Source organism: Anser cygnoides, chromosome 4 (assembly GCF_040182565.1).
Source record: "Anser cygnoides isolate HZ-2024a breed goose chromosome 4, Taihu_goose_T2T_genome, whole genome shotgun sequence".
In the NCBI taxonomy this organism is placed as follows: Eukaryota; Metazoa; Chordata; class Aves; order Anseriformes; family Anatidae; genus Anser; species Anser cygnoides.
The window spans coordinates 46,323,488-46,341,966 of NC_089876.1; the positions used below are offsets into that span (position 1 = coordinate 46,323,488).

Sequence of the window (18,479 nt, forward strand, 5' to 3'; positions counted from 1 at the left end):
AACCCTTTTTTGCCACCTCAGCACAAGCCACATGGCGTGGACTAGTTCAACCAGAGCTGAGATCCCAAGTGGAAGTCCAGCCACCTGCCCGGTGTCCGAGGTGTGTGCCTTCACCCGCAGAAGGAGAGGCATTTCCTACTCACCAGAGCCACCAGCCAAGCAGGGGAGGTCTTCCCAGCCTTGTTCATGGAGCAGAAGTTGAAGATTTTCTTGTCCACAGGAGACCTGTGATATGCAGAACCCTGAACTGCAAAGAAGGAAAATATTCTGCTTCCCAGAGGTGTACTTAATGCCATCACATAGCTGCCACCAGTGCACTCCCACCAGCTGGATTCAGCTCAGGATAGCAACAGAGTCACAGACACAGTCACGCTTTCCCTTTGGGAAGGCATCTGATGATCATCAGGGCCTTTTCTAAGGCAAGCAAACTGATTTGGTGCTGCCATACCTACCAAATCAACTCCCCGTGAAATATTTTGGCCCTAAGATCCCAGACTATTACTTCTGTCAATAATTAAATGTTTCCTAAGTCAGCAGAAGATTGTAAAGAGAAAATTTTCAGGATTTCCACTTGGCAAAATACACCTGGCCACAGCAACGTTTCAACATTTCCCTTTTTTTTTTTTTCCCCTCCACTTAGCATACCAAAGCCACTCCTGGCTTGAGAAAAACGCAAATTGTACTTCAAGAGCATACCAATTTCCTCTCAAAATCTTCTGATGAAAGGGCATGAAAGTTGCTGAACTTACAGAAACACAAAGTACAAGTTTTCCATACCAAATGCTGTTCCTCAGTATACCTGGCACTTACCACGGACATAAGCATAGCCTTCACTTAATCAGATCATCCCTCTGCTACACAAAACATATACATGTAACTGTACCGATACCACCATAACCATAACAGTTTAAAAATGTAAAGAGCACAGAAAACTTAGTCACCATTGCATAAACAGCAAGAGTACTTGTACATGCATTAGCCATAGCGCTTGTTTTCTCTGCTGTGAATATACATTGAGCCACAAGAACTCAATACACCCCACCGAAGCTCTCAATTAGAAATGTAATTTTATTTAATTTCTTCACTCAAACTGAATTTTCTCATTCCAAATCTTTACTTAAAGAGATAGTAGCTAAATGCTTAGAAAAACAGGAACTGCTCTAGTAGGCAGCTAGAGAAACGTATGTATTGATACAGACGGAATGTAAATTTCAACTCATAGATCACAACATACAAAGAAGATTTTTATGCAATACAGACTTACAAAACAATAACAGTTCTTTTCACAAATATTTTCACAGAGTTCTGCACAGCAATCTTGTAGAAAAGTAGATTTGTGCAACACCAAAATAACTTATTGTTCCTTAGTATAAATAATTTTTTTCATTTCCTAAAAGAAAGAGAGCATTTCACATGCTTGGACAGAATCTGACTGGATTTGGTGATAGCAAAATATAAAAGATGTTCCTGCCATACATAGAAAAGGAATATGGTGTGTGCTACAGTATTGCAGGAGTCAGTTGTGGAAAAACGAGAAGAATAGCCTGCAAGTCTAGTGCTTCTGCTGTTGTATAGAGGCTGTGCACCAGCAAACATCTGCCTTTTTAGTGCTTTCACAGTCAAACAGCAGAAATGTGCTTTGGTACTTGCACCTATTAAAAAAAACCCTGCCTCTGCGGGTTCCTAATTTGAGTTTAAAGTCTCCAAATAACCTTTCTGATTTTGAGGAACAATCCACATTTTGGTGTGCTTTGAAGGAGATGCCAAGTAAAAACTAGGAGGATTCACACTCGATGTAACACAAACTCCGTTGCTGATTTCTCTCAACTGCACAAAGCATACAACTAAAAAAGAACTAATTGTCTAGGCCTAGAAACATGCTTGAATAGTAACATTGATGGAAACAATTTGCAAAGTTTAAAATTACATTAACCATAATTTAAATATTACTATTGATTCCCAGAAACTTCAGTGCTGTTGTAGTACAATCATTTGGAAAAGTACAAGACAAAGTGTAGTACAGATAGTACAGATTAAAATTCCCCAAACATCACAATTCATTTCCAGTATGCTAAAATCATATATTCTTCAAGGTTATAGATAAAGCTTCAGGTGGAAAATTCATTTCTTCATAGTACAGCTAGAGCATGAGTTTTAACCATCTTTAGTTTAGGTTTCTTTTACATACAGGGATCAAAATAGACTTCTCATTATGACTAAAAATATAGATTTTTAACTACAGAACCCAGCAGCCATTTTTCTGCTTCATTGCCCTTCCCCCAAAAAAGTCAAGCAAGGTCTACAAAAATAGCGATTAACTTTAAAAAATAGTTTGCTTCTCCCAGGAAATTTAAGTTACATTCAGATGGTATATAGCTATTTATAAGGAATAACGCTGTGGCAGGACACCAAGGGAGGCATGCTATGGCCAGTTTCATTTTGACAACAGCTGCCCACATCAGTGCTAATCGTGGTCTCCGTGAAGATCAGTATCGGGTTTGATATTCATGATGCCAACGATTGAAATCATTGTAGAAAACCACTATGCTCCCAGATGCCATGCCAGTCAGTATACACCTAGGAAAAGCACAATATCATGTTAGTCAGCAGACCACCGCACGGTCATGTGTATGAGCCAACACACCAACGGGTTACGCCAAGACAGGCACGAGGAGACAGCTGGAGCTGGAAGGGCTTCACATGTCAGAAAAGTCCTTAGGGGCTCCCAAAGACTTCAGCAAGCTGGATTTAGCTAATACTGCCATCTGCACAACCTCTGACAGAAGATTTATGGACCACAAAGCCTACCAAAACACCATGCAACGGTTTGTATGGTTGGCCCAAAGCTACAATTGACTCAAGTCACACGACAGAATAGTTTACCAGCATCACTGTCCTGCAACCGCTTGAGATTTCTTGGGATTATTGTTTGGCTTGCTCATTTGTTTTTGCAGCGTATGGGAGTGGGATGAAGCACTGCTGAAGCAGCGAAGTGGAGAAGGTTTGGGAGATGTATTCATTTCAGTTTAGCCTTCCCCATTTAAATTGTGCTCTATATGAAGTAATTGGATGTTGGCATAGTACTTCAGTTGGACATGTTAGTGTTTGGGTTTGAAAGCAATTTGAAGGCTTCAGTGGTTTTAAAAGTTCTTGAAAGCAATTGCTGTACTTTCCCACTGTGGAACTCTTTCTAAATTCCTTAACATTGGCCTACTACGAGAGATAATTTAGACCTATTTGAAAAGCCATGACGCTGGCAATAGCACACGGTAACAAGAGCTTCTGTATCATGATTTCTACTGTTTCATATTAAAGTTTTATGAAAATCAAGAGCATGAGGACATATAAAACTCTGGCATTTTGAAAAAAAAAATCTTCAGAATGAAAAATAAATATTCAGATGGAAAAGCTGCATTTTTTCCTTCAAAACAAAGATGAAATATGAGATCATTAAAACACTGCATTTTGATAATGTCACTACTTCATTTCAATAGAACCATTTTGACTGTTTTTGTATTAGGTTAAAACCTTTCTTACACACAGTCTGTCAAACATATACATTCATGCACACCAAATAAATTAAATCCTCTTCTGCGTTTCTGTCTTCAAACCCAAAGTGAATTGGTTCCTGACTTGAGCACATGGATACATTTATAGATGTCCATATTAAATTCCAGTTTATTGACGTGAACATTTTGTTGACATGCTATTATAATTACCATTTATAGATTCTCTAAATGCAAAACTGTATACATATTCAGGGGTCTAAAATTCAACAGCTGTAACTCAAGCTTTTGAAATACTTTTAACAGCACTTTGTTTTTAATGGAACACTGTTGTGTTTTTTTTTCCAAAATGCCTATAATCTCTAATTATGTTTAACAAGAAGAAGTTGAATGTTTGACTGAAGTCCACAGATTTTGCTGACTTTTTTTTTTTTTTTTTAACAGATCATTTCATGTAAGCATTAGAAATGCAGTCCAGGTGAAAAAAAATATTAAAATATTTGCTATGGACTTCAGTGGAAGGTTAAGAATCTCAACAATATGCTTTACTACACAATGTAGGTGCTCCTAAGTGATCTAGGAGCTCAAGCCTCTTCGAAAAGCATACGGCAACTCCACTAAGCATATACACCAAAGCAAAAAAAAATTCTCACCTGTGAGCAAGAAGTGTACAAATGAAATTGTAAACATGACATAAAAAAAAACAGTACTATTGTAATAAAAATACAAACATCTTTTAAGTACAGCAGCATTGGCAAGTGCAATGAAAAAACACAGTAAAAATATTATCTAATTGTCTTCAGTAGAAGAAATCTCTAAGGGGAGTCAGGAATTATATAGATAAAATTACTTTCTAGAAATGAACATTAGTATTTGCTTTTACCGAAGTATGGATGTGTAGAAGGAATCTTACTGTGCAGCTCTTTTAACTGATCTATTTTTTACACGAAGATCTGGAATTAGGAATGTGATTTGTACCGTAAGTGATCAAAGAAACATGAAAAGCACATACGTAACCTTCCACCTCCATCTGACCCATACTGTACATGCACAGGCCAATAGTTCAACCTATTCTGAAAGTCTGCCAAAGTAAGACTTCTTGAATATCTCTTCACTCCCTGCAAGATCTGAAATACTCAAAAAGATTATCTGCCCTAAATATGACATTCCAGAAAGAAACTTATGAAAGTACAGAATTCTCAAGATAACCATCATGATCTGAGATCCACAGAATATCAGAAGCAAAACAAAAATATAATTTCACTGTAAAAATTTCTCTGAAATTCACGTGAACACCAGACTTTGCTCTAACCTTTGGTCATATGACAGGGCCATGGATCGGATTCCAGCATCACACCCTGGGTAAGCAAAAAGCTGCTTGAGGTCCCACATCTGCCATACCATGACAACTCCATTGTCTCCACCTGTAAGCAGGTACTGTCCATCTCGACTCAGTTGGATTGCCTAAGGGGAAATCGCAGATATTTGTTGGTAAATATATGTTGCTTTTGTTCCCCCTCTCACACTTTCATAAAAAAGTTTCATATTGACAGCTGGCTGTCTAAGGAGATTTGATATCAATGCAAGCTTTTGGAATACAACATCTTGTTATGTTATTCTACACAGCAATAGAACTAATGTTATTATGCACAAGTATCTTTAATACATTAGACGGCATTACTTGAGTTTTACCTCACTTGTGATTTATTCCATATTCCAAAGATGTAATATGATGTCAACTAAAGAAATTTACTCTTCTAATTAGACTTACAAGATCCAGCAGCACTGGCTTTAAAATCTAGTACCTGACATTTCCCCAAATGTTTTTAATACTAGCCTAGCTGTAGCTGTCCTGTCTGGCAAAGGGCCGAATAACGAAGGGAACTGTAATGATATACAAATAACAAGAATTAATTTCAACCTGCATTGTTACATTCCTGCCCTGGATTAGTAAGATAATGGACCACCCTTGTTAATGGGGACTGTGGTTCTTTTCAACATCTATCCTGAAACTGCCTGTGACGAATTCACTGACGAATTCACTGGCTTATACCCTGAATTTGCTTGTACCATGAGGACTGATGGCAAAGCTACATTTGAAATCTTAGTTTGGGATCCAGATCATGCTGAAAGATTGGACATCATTGGTTTTCACAGTGAAGACTTCTTAAAACAGACGTTTGGAATCTATTTTGATGTTTCTTATGTGCTATTGGAAAAATCATGATATATACTGAATACCTGGAAGAACAACAACTTTCCTCAGTTACCTGATGATGATACCACAATACTATCTGACATTAAGATGACTGCAAAGCATGAGAAATATTGCTTAAAGAGGAATTGTATAATATAAATAAATGTCACTTTATGTGACATTATGTGACATTTATTTATATACATAAATGTCACTTTAAACAAGCCAAAATGTTCAAAGAACTGTTCTTGAACTTTTATTAAAATAAAACATGCCTATGGGGTCACTGCTACCTTCTGCTAGTCTCTGACAAGTTTCTACATTCCCACCTCTACTTGCTCTTGCAAACATCCTTTTCATTCTGTTCTTGACTCTATCCTTGATTCTGTTCTTCTTTCTCTTCTGCTCCCCACCCCCCGATACCCCTTTCCCTTCCTCATCCAGGATCACTTCATCTCATTTTTGGTTATGGAAATTTTGTGCACCTTACTGTTGGAGTTGATCATTGCAGGGAAAAATTTGCACCTCCTGCACCCCTGGGCTGCAGACATCCAGTACTGAATGTAGATGCTAAGTAAGCATTGCCTACTGAATGCATTTAACCTGAGACTTTTCAAAGATTTGTGCATTGGATAAATTTGGGCAGCTTTCCAACAAAACACAAATCCTTCACATCAGAGCTGATTCTTGATAAATTTCAGCCTCCTGACCCAAGGCAGGGAGCCACAAGACTTTTCAATAGAATAACGTAATCATGTAGGATATTCAGAGCAATGACTTTTAAATTCTAAGCAAACACATTTGTCCAGCCCCAACCACACTCTACAAATTGGTTGGTCCATTTTAAAGCCTTGTCAGTGAAAGGCAAGGAAATTGCCTGAAGATGATAGTCTACAAGCAAAATTCCAGCTCAAAGGCTTAAACTTAGGAAATAGCAGAAAGAACTTAAGGCAGGGTCTTGCAAACATATCCCTTTGTGTTGAAGTCTGTAAGTATTTTGGCACTTGCAATCTCTGCTTCTACAGACTTTCAATTTGCAAAACTTACACTGTGATTTTAAATTTCTGAGGAAGAGGAAGTCATTGGCTTTTTAATATACTGACTATAGAGTGCATGCACCACAAAACCAGGAGAAATTAAAAGACAAAGATGTTTCATTCATGCAACATTAAAGTGTTTATACAGACTGCTGACAAGCCTAGAAACCAAAATAAACAGTCTATATAAGATACTGCTTTCTGAACAGCAATAATTGAAGTCAGACATACTGCATATCTGTATTTTTTGTATTGCTGTACTCTATTACTATGATGTTAAATACATCTTTTAAGGATTATATGATGTACAATACTTACATTCAGATACAGTTTCTATAGGTGACTTTTATATTATCAGCTTTGAGTGTTTACTGCAACAACCCCAAGTAATCAGAATGAATCACATTGACAAGATTTTATTTCATACAACAACTTTAGATGAATATAATTCAAATACATATACTGTAAACAAAATACGGTGATAACACTGAAATAAATAGATGATAAACCTATTCCATCTGTGTTTTGAATTAAAGTAACAACATATACATGCAAATCTAGAAACAATAAAGTAGAATATGGCTTTTATTCAACCATTTCTAACTATGGAAAACTGAATACTAACCCAGGTTAGAGCTTAGTAGGCTAAGCTGAACCTTCTCTCCCCAAAAACAAATGCTCCCACCACAAACTGTTTCTGTCAGCCTACAAAAATACGCTAAGCACCTCCCAAAGTGTAGCCCCAAGGAGCTTGAAAATTAATTCAGACACTCTAACAAGAGCATAACAACTCAGTGTTCACTCTTTCTGGTGTAGAAAAACTTAAGAGAAGACCATGAAAATTATCTAGAACTTCTATGCACTGAGTAGAGGATCATGAGATCTAACATACCACATACAATTATTAAAAAGATTATTCATTAGAAGCAAAAATCAATATAGGGTGGGTTTTTTTTCCTCAATAGCAATGGCAGTCTCCTAAGGGTATTTTTAAACTGCAATGAAGACTGTGACAAATAATTATTTGCTACACTTATAAAATTCAGCTGATGAAAATCCATTAACCTTCTGGTCATGGTTCACTTGAATTTTATACTTGAGGCTTTTACTGAAGAAATGCTATATTAAAAGGCAAATTAAAGCCATTAATCTTTAACTCTTCCCCTACCTGCATAATGCAGTGTTTTTTGTGATCTTTTGATTAAATAAAGTATAGGCTTTGAACCCTTATTTATACCTATGCAATTTTACTAAGTCATTGGCTTGTCAGGAAGACAAGATGTTGATTTATTTATTTTTATTGTTTACTAATAAATATATCAGCCACTTGCCTGCCTCTGTATATACACGAATGAAGGAATGAATGAAAGAAAAAAGTCACACTGTCAACATTTCAGTTTCATGACATGCCCTTCAAGATTTAACAAAAGAAAGGATGCTTTTACTCCCAAGTACTCAAACTGGTATAGAAGAAGACATGAATCAATTTTACTGTTCTGCTTTTCCCCAGTGTGGTTTATCTGTGGTTCTGCTAGGTATGAAAGTGAAACAACTCTGCAACTAATCGCTCTCACAACATGAGGTTCAGACTCTCAAATAATCCCCAAAGAACACAATTTCAGCAATGCTCTAAAAGCTGCATTTCTGACTTGTGTTTCCTTGGAAAGTCTCGAAACTTTGCACAAATCCTTTAACATCTCAGATTTTTTGAAAGGCAGTACTTCGTAAAAAGGCAGAACTGACACTGTGACAGCCCTGGCTTACAGCAGCAGGAGTCTTGTGGGCACTTCCACATTTCAAAACAGACTCAGGGAAGGAAAATAAATTGGTTCCTCTGGGTGAAACAGCATACAGCCTTTGTTTAGGGTAAAATAACTTTACTTCTTAGAACAAGCAGACTATTTAGAGTTAAGTTATTCATTAAGATATCTAAACATTACATGGTAGACGTACTGCGATATGCCTAAGCTCCACTGAGCAATACAGTATGTAAAACAAAAACAGGTGGAAGGCATTGATTAGATTCTGAATTTCCCCAGAGTGTCTGAAATTTTTCTAGCAGTTTTCTAACACAGGACTATGAGAAAGAAAATTAGAATGTTGCTCCAAACATCATTATTGAAAACTGCTAGTTTTGTCAATAATGTTCTGAAATGCAAGTCCATAATGACATAGGCAAATATTAATGAGAATTTTATGTTACAGATTTCTACACTTCTGACCTTTTCCTTCCCTTGTCTATTCTTCCAGAGCAAAAAGGAATGAAAAGTGTTTGTCTGCACAGCCTGTGGGTATATACTTTTCATTTTAAATGCCCCTACTTCAATTACGCAGTTGCCACTTGCCTTCTAACATGATATAGTGCAGAAGCACTGGGAAAAAAAGGGTTGTAGCTTGTTTAAGCATAAAGCCCAACTGGGACCACTGGGAGAGAGGGAAAACAAAACAAAACAAAACAAAAACAACCCCCTGTACATATGTAACTCTGGCCAACAGAGAGCGGAACTTCCATTGCCTCCAGCAAAATTCCCAAAGCTGTGGGTACTGACTGAAACACTACAGAAATTGTTTTAGCCAGCAAGGGATTTTGAGATATTTTACAGATTTGCTTTCCTGGCTGACAACATAATCACAACTGAAAGTGACAGATCATCAACGTTATTATTATAAAAAGAGAAAACACTGCAATATGTATGTGTTTTATGGAAAGAACTGGGCTGAAAGGTAGGCTGAAAATATCAAAAGCAGTTGTACAAGGACAGCTAAAGGTGCAATTCAGAGAAATTAAGAAAGATTACAAATTGAAGCAAGAATTTACATTAATTTGGAAAAATGGCCTGGGACAGAAATATACACTTTCCTACTTTATTTCCCCAGCCTCACATCTGCACTTGCGGCTGCAATAGCATTCAAAGATTGTATGCCCTCTCATCTACTGCAGAACAGCACTCTCATTATGGAAAAGAGACCTACACAGAGAGTAATTTCAGCATGTTCTACCACCAGTGCACCTGAAATTTGGAAAAACACAAGGATGTTGGATTAATAGAATATAGCACACAACGGTGTTTTAGAAGGTTGTAAGTGGAATACAGTGAACTACACTGGAGACTTCAGTGGTAATGGTGCGTTTACTCTTTAAGTTATAAAATGGAAATAATGAAAACTAAAATTCTTTCAAATATATTGGCATGTTCTTACATCTTAATAATATGATCAGAGTCGAGAACAGATGCAAATTTAAAAATGCTCACAACTTTGCCCAACATATGAAAAAAAATCTACAATTCTGTAGAAAGAGCATGAGGACAAAGTGGAATTTTCTTCCTGAAACAACTAATCCAAAAAAAGGAGAAGCCTTTGAGAGTTTTCAACTCAGGACAAGACTGGAAATATCAGCAGCTGACTTGCTAGGTTCTTACATCAGATTTTGGTAAGTCAGCTTAGAGGTGTAGTACTACTACAACAGCAGAAGTGCCCTTTGACTGATGTTTGACTGACTTTTTTTTACTGTGAGGGTGACTGCGCGCTGGCACAGGCTGCCCAGACAGGCTGTGGAATATCAGTCTTTGGAGATACTCAAAAGCTACCTGGACAAGGTCTTGGGCAATCTGTTCTAGGTGGCCCTACTAGAGCAGGGGAATTGGACCAGAGGTCCCTTCCAACCTCAACCATTCTCTTATTCAGTGTCCCTCATACCACAACAACTAGCATACAGACCATAATTTCAGGTAACTCAGGTAGCCTGAATGCTGACTGAGCAATGTGGTCTCACTTGATGTTTTTGTTGCATTCTGTAACTTTCTACTAGATTTGATAATGCTTGTTCATTTTCTTTTTAGTTTCTTTTTCCTTTCAAAATGAAATTTCCTTTTTCATTTTCATTGTGGTAATGCTGGTTCATTTTCTTCCCTTCTCTTCTCTTCCATTCCCTTTTGTCCTCATTCGAAGTGGGAATATTTTTGTTTCGAGGAAAGGATTCTTTTGACATTTCTGCTTCACTGCAGCATAGCTGCCAGGTTCTGCTCTGCTTCATAGGTACTATTTCATAGGAACTGTCAAAAGATCTGCATTTTGTATTACCAAATAATTTCCATAAATCCATAAGCTTAAAATACCTTCTGCATAGTTTTGGACTTGCTCCATGTCTCTTGCAGCTGAAGACGTGGAAACTAGCTGCCTGGTCAGCAAATGCTAAAGACACTTTTAAGAGCTAAAGAGTTGAAATATAGACATGTGCCTATAAACTTCCTGTAGCTCAGCACAACACGTGCTATCTCAAGCTAATATGAAGGAATGTAGACAGAGATGCCAAAAAAGGGCAACTTCCAAAATAACACGTCCAACAACCTCCTCCTTTTAGACTCAAAAGTAAAGAAATAGCCTGACTTCTGATCAGCAATTAGTAATATTTGTATTCTTCTGTTCAAGGAAATGCCTACAGGATGTTTCTTACTATATGAACAGAATTATTCTAAAATAAAAATAATACTTCTATGGCCTGGCTATGGAAAGCAGCTCCACACAACTCTAGAACTGAGAGCTTCTCCTGATACGAGAACTGACAGTCCTTTGCACACATTTGAGTACACTCACCTTGATCTTGTCATCTGTTTCCATAGTGGCTTGAAGTCTCCCATTCACACTGAATACACAGAAGAGGCCATTTTCATAATATATTACACATTGGCCTTCTCTTGAAGCTTGAATAAGTTTTGGTCTCAGGCAATTTTCAGGACCTTCTAATGTCCTCAGCAGATCTCCATTCATAGAATGTATGAGACATGGTCCTTCTATGAGACAGAATAAAAACTCTAGATATTCATTCACATCCTCATTTAAAGATATAAATATATTACTATTATATATATTATATAATATATATATATTATAATAAATTATAATTATATATTAAATAATTAGCAATGGATTCTATGTAAGTAATTGCTATTATAATACATTGTAATACATTGCTATTATAATACATTGTAATGATTTTTACCATGTTTAAGTGGAAAGTCTCTGAATTTAAGGGTGACAGAGTAAAATGAACAGCTGATGCTTTAAGAGTTTTGTGTTAAGGTATTTTAGAACACTCAGCAAACCTAGTTAGAGACCTAACGGAGATTTTATTTTGTGGATTTCCTTTTAGAATTGGTAGTAGTTAATTCTGAGAGCATAAAAATAAATGTACTGAATCCTTACATGAGATTATCAAAATATACATAATATAACAAGACACAGAGGTAAGTGTAATGAATTTACATATGTGTGCACTCTAAAAGAGCATTTTCTCATATTAAGATTTTTAACCCATGTATGATTCATTAAGTATTTGCTTGTTAACATATTCAGACAAATAATTGATTTGCATGTAAGCCACAAGTGTTCACATGCATAAAACAGAAACACATACAGGTGCATACATTAAGTACACCCAACTTATTTGAAAAGGGGTTTCAGAGTAGATACTTTGGAAACACTAAAACAGAGAGATCCTAGTTCTAAGAAATTCCCAGTTTAAAAATGAGAGCTTGAGCAGAATTACTACAAATTTTAGTTGGGAGTTTATATATACACCCTTCATCAAACAAACAAGACAGCACATTCACTTTCTCCTGAAACTAATTCTTGCTTTCCTTTATGAGAAGTTATCCGTAAGGAAAAGAAAGTCAACAGCAGTAATACATTTTTCACCTTCCTGGCAGTCAAGAGCTAGATCCAACTGTATGCTATACGCAATTACACTGGATAAGCAAACAAAAAGAAATTATAATCAGTACACTAGAACAGGGAAACTGATGTGGTTGCCTCTTCTTGTAGATGTCTGAAAAAAAACCACTCAGTTTTACTATGTTTAAAAAGAGGTTTCAAATTCATTTGAATTCTGTAGCAAGGTTAAAAATAACCTTCTGTAAACAAGGTTAAAAATAAAACCACTGTAAAGTTAATAAATTCTGTCACTTTAGACTATATTCCTTTTTGCATTAGGACTACAGCTTTATGAACAGGAAGAAATGACAACAGCTTCCTTACCTTTTGAACCACTTATTACCAAACCAAGTTCAGCACAAATGGTAGCACAGGTGATCTCATAGTCGTGTCCTGTCAAAATAGCTCGAGGAGTTGCAATATCACCTTCAATGAAAAGACAATAAAAGCGATCCTTGGTTACAATCTGTTTCCAAAATCACCACTTCCAATCACTGAAGCATCTTCAGTTTCCTTGTCCGTGGAGTTCACGTTCCCTACAAATCACTTCTATGCCGCTGTTCGCATTTGCTTGTTTTGTACTCATATCTATGTAGTATGGCAGAAATACGCTACAGGAGCTCAGCTTCTGCTTTTACTAATGCACATTCATATGAAAGTCAGGTGTGGAGTAAAAAACAGCACAAGTTGGAGCACACATACTTGCATTTTCCCTTCCCGCCCTCCATCTCCTCCTCTACCTTTGTTGTGGAGAAAGAGACCTAATTCAATTACAAAATCTTCTTATAGCACTAATAAGTAAAGACAGGCATCACTACGACAAGTATTGAGATGAGGCACCTAAAATGCCCCAAGATGAAGAAAAACATGCACTGGGCAGTTTTATTTTAATCTAGCAACAGTGTTGAAACTTCAGCCTGATGTCTGAGTTCCTTGTAAAATGTGGGGCTTGGAACACAATCAGTATGAATTTCCGATTACCACTGGTCCTATTAGATAGTTCCCTGCAACAAGAACAAGCACACAAAACTCTTTTTCCAAGATTCTCTTTGTAATCAAACATACACTGATTCCAGAAGGAAAAAGAAATTGTATAAATGGCAGATTTGAATGAATAAAATTTTGTATTCTCCAGAATACAAAGACACAAAAAGGGTAAGGAAATGCTATAAAGCTCTTTAAATAATTTTATACTTTCACTCACAGGTCACTGTCTGCACCACCTTCATTTAGAATGCTAGCATTTCACAGAAAGCACATGTTATTCTTGTATTACTGTATAATTATTTTATTCATAGGATTTCATGAAGCATACAAACTTAAAAGAATGTATCTTTGGCAATGTTGTCATGTAGTTTCAAAAAGGATTAGACCAGTATTTAAGCTGCAAGAAATACTTTCACTTCACAATAAATGATGATATGACTTCTGTGAGATGCCAAAAAGACAGTGAGGTAGTAGTAAAATCAAACTTTTTTTTTTTTTTTTTAAATTATTTCAAGAACAGGTGATGGTTTTGCAAAGGCAGAGAGAAATAATAGCGCCAACTGACTCCATTTGTTACTGACTCAGGAACACTCAAATTATATTTGAGGTTATAACTTCTGAAAAGATAAAAAGAGCACAATGTCATTAATTTGTCCATGTAGAGCTTTAGCAGTACTAGAAATAGTGGTTCTGTGTCTCGGAAATTATGCAAAATATTAAAACAGGTAGCTATTCAGACTGCTTGTGTACAGTGAGAGAGATCTGTGGAAAGCAGCATAGATTTGGGCATGCATATATAAAGCCTCAGCTATTCTCAGTAGTTTACATTGTTAGTCAGACCATTTGCAACAATTCCCAGAGTGTCCATGCAGCTGCCACATTCAAATTGCTTTTTAGAAAAGGTCATAATCTATGACCAAGTACCAAATCAAGGATTTTGACCTTTCTAAATCTTATTTATTCTCCAGTCACTTTTATAATTTATATCTAAAATACAAACTTTTGAAAAGTAAATAAATCTGTTTCTTCTTAGATATATATATGCACGCTAAATAGTATATGAATACACACACACATATATGTATGTTATCAGCATTGTAAGTCTGAAAATGCTTTGGAGCAACTCACTTAAATGTCCCTAATCTCTTAATAAATAATCATTAAAAGCTATTGCTTTTGTTTCATATAATGTTTTGCAAAACACACTCAAACCCAGGAAGTATGGCAGACAGTTCAGAAGCAAAGGAAAAACTCCCAACAAATTAGAAGCATAAGGGTAAACTTAATGACCTCTAGGTACTGCTCAGGTGACTGATTCTACAAATGCGCACAAACCTTTTTGAGAAAGTTTTCTTTATTGAACTTTCCTCACCTAAACATGAGACAGGCACCCTAGAAGATTCATAAAAAAACACTGAGTAGACAATCCACAAATTTGCAGCTTTTGGGGAAAAAATGTAATAATAGCCATTACTGTAACAATTCAACTTCTTTAACTGAGTTCTTTCTCCCTGTTGTCCTAAGACAGGAGGGAGCTTTACGCATTTAAACCTTCTGTTAGTGTAGTTTCTTTTACTTGAGCTACCTACATTAGCACAATGTTAGCATTCTGTGTTTTACTTCATTTTGCATTCAGAAATTGCATTTAACACATACTTGCACCAATCAGCAAGGAATTAATCTAATTATATACTACATATGTTAATGAAAAATTCTTGTTTTAAAACTTTTGATATCAGAGAAGTTTTAAATGTACAATTTTGTAGTGGAGGTAATGAATATAAGATGTTGGAGTTTGAAGGACTTGTTAGAAGCAATGCCTGAATGAAATGTTAGGAGGTGCAGATGAACAAAATCCTTCCAGTAAACTTATTGCTTACAGCAACTTCATTACTGTAGGCTTTACCTGTGTTAGGCTGTCAGTAAAAATAAGCATAAAATGTAGGAGATAAGATTTTTAAAAAGTAGAAATCGAGCATATATATTTATCACAGTCCACAGAAAAGTAAAGTTAATAAGTAACACCCTCAGTCTTTTTAGAATTTGGACTTGGCTTCAAACATAAAAGAGTACAAATCTAAGGTGGCAGGATCAACATTTCATAAATTATATCAGCTGTTTACTGAACTACATTTAAGAAATACTTTAATATAAAACAGAAATACAAGAAATCTCAACAATATCTTTAAAGAAATTAGGACCTGAATAATACTGTAAAACAGGAGTCCTGTGAAAAGTCAGGCTGACTCCTTTGATAAGAATGTTAAGTATTTAGGGGTTTCCAAGCCTCTGATTTTCCAAATAATGGGGTCAACTTAAAAGCTGGTTGTAGAGCAGAACAGATTTCTTTAAAAGCTTTTAAACTGTTATTGCTTCAGAAGATTGTCATGGTTTTCAATAATGCAAAGAGAAAATTTTATTTTGTTGCTGGTTTAAGGGGCACCACTTCAAACTTTTCTAAATTGTTTTAGGGAACCAGCTTGCAGACCTTTTGAAAAGCTGGGGAAGTGACTTCAAAGGGAAAAGAGTCTTTGTCCGTTAAGCAGGTTTACGACCAGTGATGCAAACCCTAACTAAGGACTGAAAAGAATACTCAGTGCATCTTTATGGAGATCCTTAAGGAAGATGAACAAGTCAAATGAGATTAAAGATAGTTCAAATCCTAGCACTAATAACCAAGACACAACAGTTTTACAGATGTGCTTTTCTCAGCATAGTATATAATAATATCCTTAATCTATACCGTTGCTGAATTGCTACTTGCAGTTGAATGCTGCAAGAATCTTAATGCCACATTCGCATTGCAGCAAATGTCATCAATGATTTATTTAAGTCATAGGAAGTACACATAAAGTTATTTCCCAGTAATGGACAGAATACTTTACCTTTACAGTAACCATTCAAATTATTTCAAAAGGACTCTCCTACATTTCAATAAATAATTTCTGCAAAGCTGTTTTCCCATAGAAAACCACTCTTCCTTAAGTGATTAAAGTACATTTTAAGTCATAAAACTCAAGCTTCAGAAGATAAAAGAACATCATATGATATCATGTCAGCTTATAGTGATATTTCAGTGTAAAAAAAAAAAAAAAAGTTAAGCATTTACAAACTATGTTTAAAGAGGAACAGTGGGATTATAGCAAAATCAAAACTTTCTTCTAGTTTAATGACATCCAGAAGCAAAAATGCATTACTGAGCAACAAGAAATTGTTTTGTTTTGCTGGGTATTTTTCCACTATTTTTTCAGCTTTGGTGATGCTACAAAAGAAAACTGATTCATGACATTTTAAATCCTTCAGCAGATTCTTACAAAGACAACTTTCTATGTGTTCAGTACTAAACTGTAAGAGCTGAGCCAAATATAGTAACTCATCCAAAGAAAAACGTTTCCAGAAAGAAAGAAAGAAAGAAAGAAAGAAAGAAAGAAAGAAAGAAAGGAAGGAAGAAAGAAAGAAAGAAAGAAAGGTAGATCAAACTAGAGGTTGACCAAAAAACTTATCTCACAATAAAATACACGAGATACTTCTCCTACTGTTTTTGGTGAGATAGTATTATGCTATACAATAAAATATAAAATATTTGACTATGCTCTTTTTTATGTTTAATGCTGAGAAGACAGTTAATTATGATAAGTCACAGACAGCCAAACAGTAATTTCTAAATTATTATCCCATGATTGTAGAGGCTGTAGGGCACTTTCAAATGGCAAATTAATTAAGTGATTTTATGTCAATATAAAATCCTAATTAAATGAAGCTTCAGTTAACCAAACTACCTTTTTACCTACTTCTTGCTAAAACAAATGATTGAATACTTTCTCAGTAGGATATGTCAATCAAACCAAATTACATATGAAAGAAGAGACTTCAAAAGGCATTTTATAAATACTGCATTTTTGGAAATTGTTTCATGACAAAAATTGAGGAAAACAAAAGGTTTGAAATAGATTTGAGAAGTAAAAATGTACTTACAGAATATATGACATTTGGACACAAGTGCTTTCAGTTAAACGTAAGGAAATCAAGAAAACTACTTTGCTGCTAGGCTTCTGTGTTAATTATATTGTGAGTTTCAGAGTTTAATTACATCAGTAATTATACTATCAAATTACATCAGTGATGACTATCAAATATTATAGAACTCTCTGTATTAAAACTATTTATAAGTCACACACAGTAAACACCTAAATAACAACCAACTGGTTAAAAAACATTTCACTGCTACAGAAAGGCTAGCTTTTTGATGGATGTGAGATCTTACTAAAGTGATATTTCTGAATATTTAAAATATTTATGAATATTTCAAATATTTTGGAAATATCTGACACTATTTTTCAAGTATTCCTAAAACTTCAGTTTCAAATCTTTCCTTTGCGATTTGGATTTTTAACTTTTTTTTTTTTTCATATTATATGGGAGCTTTACTGTTTTCCTGTTCCTCATGACATTCCATCAGCATTTCCTCTCATTCCTTCAATTTTTTTCTCTAACTCCTTCCCATCCGTTCAAACTTTTTACAACAAAAAATACAACCTTATGCCTAGATGCAAGTTTTGTTTTTGCAAAAAATCATTCTCAACCATACATTTCCTGATGAAAGGAACGATATATTTGAATAACATATCATTCTATCCTGATATTGAATCCAAAGTCATAAAAAGTATAAACCCTATGCTATAGTGTTGTTCAGTAAAGAGAAAAATGTTAAGTTTATCTTGTAGAATTCGTTTCAGTGAATATAACACAGGGAAGGCTTACTGTATATATTGTCATATTGTACAAAAGTTACTAATACTTATTCAGTACTAATATGAGAAGTCTTCACACACATTTTATCAAGAGAACAGGTTCACTATGTCTGCAAAATAAACATAGTGAAGAAAATTATCTAAAAGGCCTTTGTGAATTGAATACACCAATTCAGATTTCAAAAAGTCAGTAATCCCCAGCCTCTCCATTCCTACACTGTGTGCAAAACAAAGCTTTCTGTAACCAGTTCACTCTTCCTAGGGATTCATCTGCTGGAAGTCATTCAGC

At 35.4% G+C, this 18,479-nt stretch overlaps 1 protein-coding gene across 4 annotated transcripts in view; it reads right to left on the bottom strand.

Annotated features, from left to right (window-relative positions):
* Nucleotides 1-1,050: 1,050 nt before the first annotated feature.
* LRBA (LPS responsive beige-like anchor protein) overlaps nt 1,051-18,479 on the bottom strand; it is a 397,410-nt gene continuing 379,981 nt past the window's right edge. For all 4 annotated transcript variants that reach the window (XM_066996727.1, XM_066996728.1, XM_066996726.1 and 1 more), the window contains 4 exons: nt 12,777-12,878; nt 11,337-11,533; nt 4,819-4,970; nt 1,051-2,577 (listed from right to left, as the gene is read on the bottom strand). In XM_066996727.1, the coding sequence (XP_066852828.1) occupies nt 2,487-2,577; nt 4,819-4,970; nt 11,337-11,533; nt 12,777-12,878 (542 nt within the window). In that variant the 3' untranslated portion in view covers nt 1,051-2,486. The remainder of the gene's footprint in view (nt 2,578-4,818; nt 4,971-11,336; nt 11,534-12,776; nt 12,879-18,479) is intronic.